General features: G+C 42.2%; 1 protein-coding gene across 2 annotated transcripts in view; it reads right to left on the reverse strand.

The window, feature by feature from the left end:
• The window catches only part of LOC102385731 (desmocollin-1), a 44637-nt gene that overhangs the window by 24020 nt on the left and 7133 nt on the right, over positions 1-13484 (reverse strand). For both annotated transcript variants that reach the window (XM_006016398.3, XM_006016400.3), the window contains exons 5-6: positions 10190-10345; positions 5832-5976 (exon numbers count right to left, since the gene is read on the reverse strand). In XM_006016398.3, coding sequence (XP_006016460.1) covers positions 5832-5976; positions 10190-10345 — 301 coding nt within the window. The remainder of the gene's footprint in view (positions 1-5831; positions 5977-10189; positions 10346-13484) is intronic.

The raw sequence follows: 13484 nt of genomic DNA on the forward strand, positions 1-13484 counted from the left end.
TCAGATGGGTTAATAAATGCAAGATAGGTAAATGAGTCTTCAAAAGAAACAGAAAAGCTCAGATCTCAGTTAATATATTGATTGTGATTTCTAATTGGGCTATTCATACCTAAATGACTGAAAAGCTTGAAAATGGATCAAATTATTTCTTTGGTGTCATGATGCAATGTATCAAATTATTAAATTCTGGTGCTGACTCCATATTCCGTAATTACCCCAAACACCCCCATAATTCAGCTCAACACAGCCTCTCTGCTATTGCTGCCTCTACATGATGCCAGTGCTGGCACCAAAAGAAAGCAGTCTTTTTACCACTGGTACCCCACTACAGTATAAAGCTCTCTCCTCCCCTCCCTGGATCAGTGATAAGCTGCTGCCCACTGATCACCGACAGGCTCCCCTGGATGTGGGAGAAGCAAAGTAGGAGCCCCTCTTGCTGCCTGGCTGGAAAGCGAGCCTTGGAGGAGACTTTGTAGCCAGTGGGATGTGTTACTGTCATAGTGCTTTATTTTTGTAGTGCTACCAAGTGCCTTAGCACTTTGTAATGCTACAACTGTCCATAGCCTAGCTACAATTCTTTTCCCATTAAAGACAATGTGAAGTGATAATGCTGTCTCCAGTGTGCGTAAAGACATACTCCAAGTGCAGGATCCCTATGTTGCCTAAAAAAGACAAAATCATGCTCAAGAGAACACCGTAGCAGTCGCTAAGGATACAGTTTTGTCTTTTCCAAAAAGGAAGTATCACTAGATGTAATGATATTAGACTAATATTAGAGTGATTTGTTTTGCTTCTCTTTTTAAGATGTGGGATGACAACTCTTGGTAAAAAAGAAACTTTTCTGAAATATATGGTCATAGAGCTGTTAGTTACCTGTGGTAGTCTGAAGTCAGGTAGAAAGCAGGTTAGATTAGCACCTTACACAGACTAAGCAAAGTAGATATCTAACACAGGCTTTTGTGAGCTGCAGCTTGCTTCTTCAGATGCTATGAAAGGCCATGTAGAAAGCAGAGTTTAAGAAGGAGAGGAAACTAGAATACAAAAGACAAGGGAGGGGGAGGAAAGGAGGGGGACAGTTCTAGGAGAGCCAAGCAAACGAGCCATATGAACAAAACTATTCCAGGTAATGGGATAAGAATCCATTGTCTCCGTTTAAACCATACTTAATGCAATCCAGTCTGTGGATGACTTCTTATTCCTCAATTTCCAGTTCAAATACTCAAATACTTTTTTTTAAAGTTTGCTGTCTGAAAACAGCCACCCTTCACATATAAAAGCCAATTACCAGAAAGAGATCTCTGCATCCATCCATGAAGCCTATCACAAACTTCACTCCTTAAAGAAGAAGGAGGAAGCAAAGTTTTCCAAGCTTTCAAGCTCCAACAACAACCCTACAATCCAATGTAATATCATCCTATCCAACCACAGTCAGGCCAGTTAAGGTGACTGTACTATCCCGTGGTTTTTCTGCCCTACTTCACAAATCAATACAGTGTAGCTGTATAAAGACCTTGAGACTTTTCTCTGCCACCTAAGACTGAGGGAATATTTCCATGACAAGGAACCGTGCAACAAACAACCTGACACAGAACCGAGGCATACACAGCACAAGAAGGACAGCTCCTGGATTCTACTCAAGAGCCACAGCCCCACTCCGGACCTGTATATAAACTGTTTCCACCTCTGTGTCTACTCTGAGATTGTGAAGAAAAATGTTATTTATGTTACAACCTCAGTCCTGCAAAACAGAGAGCCATTCTCAGCCTTAAAAACAACCTGGATATAATCATACAACTGGGTGATAAGGAGGGCGTCTCTGTTGTCCTGGACAAAACAGAGTACATACAGTACATAACCAACAAAGAACCCCATGGCACAATATCAGAAGGAACTGGATAAATTCTTACAGGATCTACCTTGGAAAACATAGGAAAGGATTGCTTCTTCCACCTCCCAGAAGCCCATGCCAGGCAACTTTTATTTTATTACCCAAGATCTACAAACCTAGGAACCCAGGATACCGTTCTGTCTCTGACACTGGCACCATCACAGAGGGAGTTTCTGGCTACATGGACTCTATCCTATTTTCATATGACACCAGAGCTTCCAGTTATTTTAAAAGACATCACAAATTTCTTTTAAAAACTGGCCTCCATTGACAAGCTTTCAGCTAACACTGTATTAGCTACCAGGGATATCACATCTCTGTGAACCAACAACCCTGATGAAGACAAAATTACAAGCCATAAAGAACATTCTCCCCAACAAGAAAATTACTTGTTTCCATTACACTCTCCAACTTTGTCCTCACACGCAACTATTTCAGGTTTGGGGATTCCCTATACCTACAAACAAATAGCATTGCCATGGGTACACACATCCCCCTCCACCCCCCACACACAATATACCAACATATTTATGACAGACCTTAAAGTACACTTCCTACATAGCTGCCATTTTATCCCCATGATCTACCCAAGGTATATTGATGGAATTCTTCATTGTATGAATATACGAGAAGGAATTTCTTGAGAAATTTTACCAGGACTTGAACAACTTCCAAACTAACTCTGGAATATTTAACCAATTCATTTCTTAGATGCTACCACACTGTATTGGAAACCAACCAACTGCCACAGCTACCTTCACATCACCAGCTTTCACCCTAAGGCACAACACTCAGTCTGTAGTCTACAGCCCAGCTCTATGTTACACCCATATCTCCTCTGACAGGGTTGCACATCTTAAGGATCTGGAGCAAGGATTCTTATAATTAGAATACAACCCCAAAACTGTAGCTATTAAAACCAAAAAAGCCAGGCTCAGACCCCACTATGACCTGCTACAATATCAACCCTGGGACAAAGACAACAGAGTCCCTCTGACTGTCACCTACAGCCCCCTGACTTGAATACCTGAGACATACAGTTAAAGAACCCCAACCCCTCCTGGAAAAGGATGACTGTCTCAAAGTAGTTATGGGGGACAAAACAGTCCTGGTTTATAGGCAACCCTCCAATCTCAAACAACCTAACACCCAGTCTCACTGAGATACCAGGCCTTACAAAAGATCCAAATGCCGTGTGCACCCCAACACCAAAAGAGACCACATCATCACTGGATCCAATAGCATGGATTATAACATCCAAGGCCCATTCGTTTGCAACTCCATCAATGTCACATACACCAGGAGTACTCAACCCCTTGCCCGCAGGCCAGATCCAGCCCCCAGTGCCAGGTCATCCGGCCAGTGGGGCTACCCACAAAGAGATAAGGCATGCAGGGCAGCATGGGGTCCAGTCCCCACATGGGCCCTAGGGCCTTGATCCTGGCACATGGGGCAGGCAGAGGGGGGCCAAAACATTGAGCACTGCTGATTATTCATCATCACCTGTTTACAGTGCCCTTCTGTTGTCTGCACTGGACAGATGGGCCAATCCCTACACAACAGAATGAACACCGCTCTGGCATCAACTGCAGGAAGAGGCACAAGCTTGTGGCAGGACACTAACCTCCTTGGACAGTCCATTGCTGACCTGAGAGTGGCTGTTCTCAGACAGCAAACTTTTAAAAACCATTTTGAATGGGTAATTGTGGAACAAGGAATCATCCACAGACTGGACTGCAGTAAGTATGGTTTAAACAGAGATCCCATTGTCTGGGTTAGTTTTGGTGACTTCTTTGTTCCTATATTTACTACCTGTCTGCTTCTCTCTCCCAGCACTGTCCCCCTCCCTGCCTCCTCTCTCTGCCCTCCCTTATCTTTTGTATTCTAATTTCTCTTTCATTCTTAAACTCTGCTTTCTGAATGTCCTTTCATAGCACCTGAAGAAGTGAACTTCAGCTCATAAAAGTTTATGCTATACATATCTACCTACTTTCGTTAGTATATAAGGTGCCAATCTACCCTGCCTTCTGTATATGGTCATATTCAACGGTATGGATATCAGAACTTTAATTCAATTCATTTTCTCATAATGCTATTTGTAATGCCAATCATAAAACTGAGTTATTGAAAATTTACTTGGAAACCATAGTTGTGTTGATTAAAATGTTTCACAGGAATATGTCAGTATAAGAAAAACGTTGAAGTAAAGGTGTCACTCTAATTTTATTTTTGATGAGGCTGAAAAGAAATTCTTCCACTTGTTATATTTAACATTGATGAAATAACTCTGAATCCTAATTTTTCAGAACTTTGTTTCATGGGAAACTGACATTTTGTTACCATATGAAACAAAAGCAAAGTTCAAAACAGTAAAGAAGTAGAAAAACAGTACCCCTCCTTCACTACTTTCAAATCAGTAACAGATGCTATGCTGGACTACCCTATAGTTAGAAGAAAATAGTCAACAGTCACATCCCCTTTTCATCAACAAAAAACTTTTTGTTTCATTATAAAATTTAATTTCTAGTGTCTCCATTTAATATATGAAAATGAATAATCAATTAACAAGAAATAGAGATGTGACACCTTTATGCCAGATTTATTGAGCAGGGCTTTGATTCTACAACTGTATTTAGTTGCTTTAAGTAAAACATGGTCCTGTTATATTATTTTATCACAACTTGCTCATGAAGCTCTAAGTATACAGAAGTGTTTGCAGAATTGGATGTGTTGTTCAATAAACCAAAGGAAAGTATCTGCAAGTTCCATTTCCCCATACGATTTAGAGCTGTTGAAAACTTACTGACTTACGGCTGTCAAAGTAAACCACCACTGTGAATCCCAAACTATGACAATGGAATAAGTAAAAAAAGGTTTTTTGCAACTGTTACATTTGGTTTGTTGAGGTATCTCTCATACCTGGTTTGAGTCTTCATGTATTATGGTCAAAATGGCTCCCATGTACAAATAGTATATATGGCCATTTGTACACACCATGGGGTTTTACTTCAGTTTAATTATCCCTAAATTAAAGTGGTGGGTTTTTAAACACCATTTCAATTTAGGGCAAAGTAAACCCACATGGCGTGTACACAAGGATCAGACCTGATCCTTCCCTGCCTCTCTGGTGGTGGGAAGGGGAAGGGAGGGCTAGCTGCCAGCGGGCCAAGCGGTCTCCGAGTGTGGGAGGAGGTGTAAGGAGTGGGGGTTGGTGCTTCCCTCCACAGCAACGGCAGCGCCTCCCAGGCAGCACCTGCCTGCAGGCACCTGACCCGGGTGGTCCCAGGGGGCACCGCAGCCGCAGAAGGAAGCACCAGGCCCCCACGCAGCTCAGGCAGGCAGGCTCCGGGAAGAGGACAAACAAAAAAAACCAAAAACAAACAAACAAAAAAAAATCAGACTCCATTATTTTTATTTTTTTTTAACTCCTTCAGTAGACCCTGCCTGCATGGGCTGCCACCGGGCTGCCTGCAGAACCCCTGAGCTGCACAGGGCCTGGTGCGTCACTCCATGGCTCTAAGCTAGCAAACTACAACATCTTGGACATATTTTATTTTGCTGCATCTCAAAGTCATTTAATGTGCATTATGCCGCCATGTGTAAACAGCTGCACTATTAAAGTGGTGCAAAAGGGCATTAAAGGCCAATTTTGTGTCATGTACAAATGGCCTTTAGTACTACACTGAAGTTTTAGTACTGCGTATTTCTAAAGGCCCACTGATTTAACTGTATACAATTTGCACGACTCCATGGATAACCATTTAGCATACATGCACAGATAAAAATAATGGATACAAACTGGATTATATGCATATAGTCTAACTAGAAGCCCTTTGAAAATTTAGCCAACACATGTTTAAAAAAATTCTTTCATAATTCTTCCTGAATACACATATTCAAAACAGTAGTCACTGAAGTGCTGATTTTTTAAAGTTTTACTTACCAGGCTTGGAATTCTCTGGAACACAAAACTCAAAAGGATCATTTACAAAGTATGGGGGATTGTCATTATCATCCTCTATCACGATTGTATGCACAAGTGGTACCTCTGGTGAATACCCATCTGCTGTGGTTGCATAGCATATTATCTATAAGACAGAAAAAAATTAACTGCTAGATGTGCTAGTGCAGGCTGGAGTATTCCATCTTCAGTCCAGTAGATAACAAAGAATAACACCAAATAATCTCTGCAAAATACAGTGCCAAACATAGCATTTTCAGGAACAAATAATTTGTTAGGAGTTCTGAATATCTTTCATTATGTTTGCAATAAATGTCTTGCAGCTAACTGCATGCAATAATCTTTCATTACTCAATATGGAGGACAAACCTGAATGCTCAAGTAGCTGACTATCTTTTTCCTCTTGTTACCAATCATTTCTGCTTCCAGACAGCATGCCAGAACTTAGTTCCAGTAAGAAATGTGTCTTCAAATCATATGTGATAGAAATGACTGTTGTTATGAGCTCTTGATCGACATGCTGCAGTTAACTGTTTCCCATCCCTTACTAAACAGTTGGTATTATTTCCACACCTCCAAAGGAAACATTTCCATTTCATCAATCTGAATATAATGAGTAAGAATTTATGTTTTGACCCACTATCAATCATTAAAAAAGTTAGGAAACCCAAACCATTTACTAACTCATTTTGGAACCATGTCTTTTACTGTTTATAGAGCAACTTGTGGAATACCAGCCTTTTTCCACAGGGAGATCAGTCACAGATAGAAGAACAAATAATTGCAGAATGTTTTTCACCTTTACTGAAAGGTGCCTTCCCTCTGCCTCTAAGCATGATGGCAAGTTTTTGTAGACTTCCAGTGCTGCTTAATGTTTGTCTGTAGATGAAAGCAATGGCTGCCTGTAAACATGCTGAGGGGATGGAGGGGGGCATTTTTAATTAGAGTGGTTCCTGTACAACCGCTCTAGTTAAAACAGCTCACTGTCATGTATTAAGCCCCTGCGCTTTTAAAAATGGCTGCAGGAAGTTCTGGCTAAAGCTTATTTGATGAGGTTTAGCTAAAGCACCCCTACAACCAATTTTTCAAATGCAGGGGCTTAATACATGTGGCAGTGAAGTGATGCTGAAGCATTCTAATTAGAACGCAGAACAGACTCGATTAATCAAGTCTGCTCAGACACATTCTAATTAGAACATGAATGAGCTTGTGTATAGGCAGCCAGAGACCCATCCAAAGCTGGTTTGCCTGCGAGTTTCAGGGGCGGATGTTCCTGGCAGTTCTACAAATCTCTGCCAGTGCGATCCTTGTACAAGCCCACAAGTTCATTTCCTGATACACCCTACTCCTCACCATCTGAAGAAACATTAGCTGGCATCTGTGCGCCAGACAAAACAATGGTGGGGGTTCTAACCTCTGTCACAGCAGCACTAGTGCTCAAAAGAGAAGAACTAAGGTTTGATATAACTTGCTTAAGTTGTTTTTTTTCTCCAAAAAGACAATAGGGGCACATCCAGATGTGCATGGACAGGCATTTCCCCAGGGACAATAGCAGCACCGCTACTACTTGTCCCTGGGGACTGTGCTGGGTGGGGTAAGGAAGGCTGGGGCCAGCAACTATGCTAGCCCCAGCAGCCTTACCTAGGGTTCCAAGGTCCTCAGGGAGCTGCAGCCATGGCAGTCCTGCATCAGGAAGCCTGGCTAACAGCCACAGCTTGGTTCCAGCCACCCAGGCTCCAGTTTTGGGTGGCACACACTGCCGCAATGTGCGCCAGCCCACTTTTTTTTTTGGTGTGGGTGTTTTGATCCCAGGATGTCCTGGGGTCAAAAATAACCCCTGTGCTAGAAGGTAGCAGCACAGGGAATGCTTGTGTGTGGTGTGTGGCACTGCAAATACCACATACCACACATCCATGCTTATCTAGATGCACCCCAGAACTCAACATTTAGTTTCAGTAGTGTACAGAGTGATACCCAAACATAATGTGAGAGATTCTTGTACTCTTCTGTTTATATGTGACTGAGGCAGGAGGTGGAAAAGAAATTATAGTTGGCACTTGAACACCTGTGTCCATTTTCTTTTCTGTTAAGGCATTAGTCTAGCAAATCGAATCCCAAAGTAGAAATGGAGGGAGCAAATTCACTGGGAAACAAGTTGGGAGGAGGTGGGGAAGCAGGGTAGAGTCACATCTGGTTAATTTGTTACAGGAATAATCAAGCATAATTAGGGTTTATTTCTTCATGCCCTGAATTTCTGTCAGAGTCCTATGATTTGAACACAAAACACTTCAGTTAATTTATAACTGGTTAAAGCATAATTTATCCTTTCTATATGTACCTTCTAAATTGCAATGGAATTTGCTCCTGATAGTTCACTGGCTTAAAAATTACCAACCTGTTGGTTTCCCAGAATGTCCTGCATCTTGGGAATGTGTTGCAGATTTGAGTAAACCTCTCTTTTGAGTAGTCACACTAAGTTATACAGTGCATCATTGACTGCTTAAGGCTCAATATTAACAGCAATAACAATGAGCTATTCTTATAGCAATTACTCTGAATTTTTGTAATAAGTTATACATTAAATGTTTATCAGACAAATCTCAGAGTGTACAATTTGTACTTGGAATTTTGTAATATATATAATTTTTAAATTATACACGTAAAAATGTTCTTTACTATGTTTTATTATAGGGTACAAAATGCATCTCACAAAGTAGAAATTACTAATAATTAGTCACTTGGGGAAAATTAGTTATCATTACCAGTCCCCTTGGAGTGACAAATCAATCAGATTTTACTATAGAATTAATGTCTAATACAATATTGCAAAATCTTAGCTCCCTAATGAAAAAACAGTATTTTCCAATAGTATAGGAAAATAAAAGAATACTAGCACTTCCTTTTAGAAACAAATCAGTTTTCTTCTACTACCTGCCTTTCCTCAGCTTCAGCCAGCAGAGAGAGAAATGAATCCAGCTAACAAATATTAAAGCTAAATAGCACAAGAAAGTATTGCTCAATTAATGCAGAAGTCTTGGTTATCTTTGACTTCAGCATAATTTGCATTTTATGTGGTCTTTTTCAATTCAGTCCCCAGAAACTCAGAATGAGGACTCTCTCTAACACACACTGTCAAAATTAGACATTGGTTAATAAAACTGGTTTCACAAGCCACTCTTAAACCAATAGTCCTCTACCTCTTTAGATTCAATGTGCCATTCCATAATTTGTCTGAATTTAGTAGCACCCCCAATTAAAAATGAATTTATTTATTACAGTGCTTATGTCCTTGCACACAGGCCCAACAGGCATTAGGGGCAGGGGGAAGAGAAGAATTAACAGCAAGTTCTTCTCTCTTTGCCCTGGGGCCAGGTGGGGTCAAGTGAGCACTTAACTCCTCAAATCCCGATGCACCTTTTAAAGGATCTTATGGTATCCTTGGTTAGAATCACTGCTTCAGAACAGGCCTTTCCAACTAGCAGCCTGTGGCCACAAGTCCCATGAGCAGCTCACTTGCAGCCCCTGGGTTCCCACCTGGCCACTTCTCTCCCTATTGCTCCAGCTGCAGCAGCAGCCAGGGGTCCCAGGCTTCCCATTCCTTCTGTCCCCCCAGGTGCCATGGCAGTGGAGTAAGACAGACCATGGCGCCAGAGGAGCCCACAGCCCAGGATACCTCTGTAGCACTGTGCAGCAGGAGAATCTGCAGCCAGGGAGCTGAAGGTGGGGTTCAGGCACCTGTGGAACAACATGGAGTGAGGGGGCACCCACATGCCATGTGGCTATGGGGCCCATGGCTTGCACTGGTGCAGCTGCTGCTGATGTGGCCCCTAGGGCAGCATTTTTCAGCCTGTGGGTCACAAGAATATGAAAGGGTCGTGATAAACTTTAAAAAATGGATTCTCTTTTGACAGACAGAAATGTGGAAAACCATGGGTTTTCCCTTGCAGGCTGGCAGAGTTCCAACCTGCAAGGAACTGCTTGGGGCCCTCCTGCCCCACACGCCCACTCCCAGCCCCCCACACTCGGGACTGGGGACTGTGGGATGAGGGGGCAGAGGGTCAGGATTGAGGGGCACTGGGTTGAGATTGGCCATCAATGTTTACAAATGGGTCCTGGTACAAAAAACGGTGAGAACCACTGCCCTAGGGCACATGACCCCTGGATGTTTAAAAGATGGATAGACTTGCTTTCGACTTTTAAGTCTCTTCCCTTGCATCATTTATTTCTGCTCAGGAACTCCAAAATATCACCTACCATTTGGGATAGTTGTCTGGAAACACAAAAGCAACAAAAGTAAAAATATTAACCCATTTACTCATACATACTATTTAGTCCCCTACCTGAAATGATGGATATTGTTCACGATCTATTGCACGTGTAACGAAGATATTCCCAGTTTCTCTCTCTATGTAAAACAAACCCTTTGGCTCTTCATTAATTCCAGGTCCACTTGCTGAATAATAAATTTTGTGGTACTGAGCTGTATCAGACTGGATCTATACATGGTACATTTTTTACATAGGAAAAGATATTGTTAGTAAATACCTTTTTATCATAATTTTTTCCATTCAGCTCTCACATTTAAACAGAACATGTAGGAACACTTCAGAAAGGAGGTGTAAAAATTCACTTCTTAGTCTTATATTAGTCTTAACTTCCTTTATAGCATGTGTCCATGGGAGAGGTGGGGGATCAGAGGATGAAGGGAGGAGGCAACAGAGGGGGAGACACCAGAGTGAAGCAACTGGCAGGTGTTGGAGGGGAGGGGGAGGTGTCAAGTGGCCAGGGAGAACAGGCAGCAGGGGGTAAGCACTGGGTGGGAGGGGCAAATGGTGTGGGGAAGAAGAGTGGGAGTGAGGCTGCTTTTCCTGCCACAGCAGAGGTGTGGGGGTGGGGCAGGAAACAGGACAAATTTAAGATAACCCTCGAATAATGATTCTACATGGAAAATCATAATAAATGTAGAATTTTCCATATACATAATCTAATTATTAGGGGGGTTGACTTAAATTCAAAGTAGTCTTGTATTATGTCAGTATTACGTTTCTCTGCTAAATATTTTGTTGATTCACTTAGACTGGATATGTTTGAGAGACAGGCTAGTAATCTGGCTTCTTACCTTTTGAATAGCAGCAAAACAAAACAAAACAATGAACAGCCCACAAAAGTAGTGGTACAATCTGAAGACATTTAAAAATAATATCTTACTGTAATACCCAAGAATGGAGGAGTGGCTGAAATGGTTTGGGTTTTTTTTTCCTGGCTTTGTTAGAATTTTCACACTTGTATAAAATCTTTGCTCACTAATTGATAATTATTTCCTTTAAAGTCCCTTAAACCAGATTTTAATAAATACTAAATTCAAGCTGTACAGATGACTATATTGGAAAAAATGGTACAGGACACAAAGCCTATTAAGCATTTAAACTAAAAAGCAACTATGAACTTAGGTGTATACATATACATATGGACACATTTAAATGTTTACACTTTGCATTCCTAGGACTAAACTATTCATCAGCACAGGCCTCTATGGCAAGCCCCGCTGGCAGAAAGTCCAGTACAGAGTGAAGATCTTGGGCAGGGAGGTGGATATGCATTTTCAATTCTATAATTACTTGTTTTCAGCATGGTCACAGAAAAATCTGTCTGATAGAGTAAAAGTTGTTCAACTTTTCATCACAAACTCATTATTCATTGGCTCATAACTGGAAATGGATCATGTTGCTAATTTAATTCTTCCAACCATTTCTTTAAGATCAAATGCCTTTTTTTTGTTTTTTACTTTTTCTTTTTTAGAAGAAACTTGATTTAAAAGGGGGAAACCCCTGGGACCAAAGACCTGCTTGTTGTTAGTATCAAAAATTATTTAAAAAAATGTTGGCCCAATTATAAATCTCTAAATCAGGGGTCAGCAATGTTTTTGGGGAGAGTGCCCAACCTCTATGTTGGTGTGCCAGAAGCAGATGTCAGAGGCACCTGAACCTTGTTGTGGCAGTGCAGCCCTGTTCCCTTCCCCACCGTCTACCCCAAGGGTGCACGTGCTAACCAAAATGCCTCCACATGCCATGCTCTGGTACCCATGCCGGGGGTTACATACCCCCACTCTAAATATTAGCTTTTGCAAATACTCAGTAGACCTTTAGAGGCAATATGTTAACATTTCCAAAATTATAAAAATCATACTCAAGCTTCACAGGGTTTCTGTATGGTAGCTGCACTGAGTATGCTCTTAGACCACATTCAGTCAGGAGACATACAACTTGAGCAATATGCATAGGAGCAGTATTTCCTCTCATCAGCCTAAGAAAAGTTGTTCAGGGGAAGACTGATGTTAATAACTGTGTACTTCACAATCCTCATGGAGCAAAGCCTGTTAATATCATTCTCTTCTTTTTACAAAATGGGTAACTTAATTAATGTTTCTGGTTTGTAGTGATTAAATGGCCATGTACATATGTTCAGTTTCTTCTAGAAAAAAAAAATTCTGTTCTCCCAATAGAAACGAAAAGTATACACATATTTGCTTTTTCCCCAGACCAAAAAATGGCGATTCCAGCTTCGAGATGAAAAATAAGCTGACTGCAAGCAAGTAGAAGTCAGTCTCAGGAGAGTTTCTCCTGCAAGAATGAACATTTCCCTGGCTTCACTCCTCCAGAAGGAGTGTAGTCACAGGGAAGGGCCACCTACTGCTCCCTGCCAGCTCCTCACACACTGGGGAGCAGCAGTGCCACAAGCCTTCTACCTTCTACTCACACCGGAGTCCCCAGAGTGAGAAACAGGCTGGGAGCTTTGCCAGTTCCAGCAGGGAAGTGAATGGCAGGCACTACATCCTGTACCTTCCCCAAACTGGGCAGTCCCCAGTTTTGGAAAGAGGTGAGGGGCTTTGCCGGCCTCCTCTGGCTTCCCATTTCCACTTGCATTACCTAACTGGGAGGCTGGTGAAGCCAGAAAATAGGCTTGGGGGAAGTTTCCCAAAGTCCAATTCTTGGCCCAGGTGGTTTCCCCTTGCCCCCTAAGGCAGCAATTTAAAAGTCAGTAGGTAGCCCAGTTTCTAGCTTTATTGACTTAACTGTCACCCTAGTGGCCATTTGGGTGGTACAGGCAGCAAAGGGAAGCTGTAAGGGCTGGAAAACAGGCTTAGGGAGGCTCTCCCTAAGGTAGCAAGGTAAAGCTACCACCAGCACCTCATACAGGAAGGAGTCCTAAGTGTTTAGAATGGGCAGGGGCTTTGCCACAGGGCTCAGTCTACTCAACCAGCATCCAGAAGCCAAACAGAGAGAGCAGTGCTGCCCATTTCTCACTCTGGAGGCCCCGGTGTGAGAGGCTGACAGCAGACTATGCCCCAATGCTCCAGTCCCCCTGGAAACAGGAGGAGGAGTGGCCTACACTTTCCCCAATCTTGGGAAGGTGCAAGGAGCAGGGGAAAAGGGGCAGCTGCAAACTGAACACCTGTGCTGATCTCACTCCCTAAATAATTTCTAGCAATGCAAGTTTTCCACCACTAGAAACAAACCTTTATACATGGCCAATTACAGTAAAATCCCTGTTATCTGGCATCTGGCCTTTGAGTAACCGAAACCCTCTATTAACCAGAATTTCCAGACAGATAGTTGGATGTGTTTGGGGGGGGGG

This window comes from Alligator sinensis, unplaced genomic scaffold (genome assembly GCF_000455745.1).
Source record: "Alligator sinensis unplaced genomic scaffold, ASM45574v1 scaffold117_1, whole genome shotgun sequence".
NCBI lineage: Eukaryota > Metazoa > Chordata > Crocodylia > Alligatoridae > Alligator > Alligator sinensis.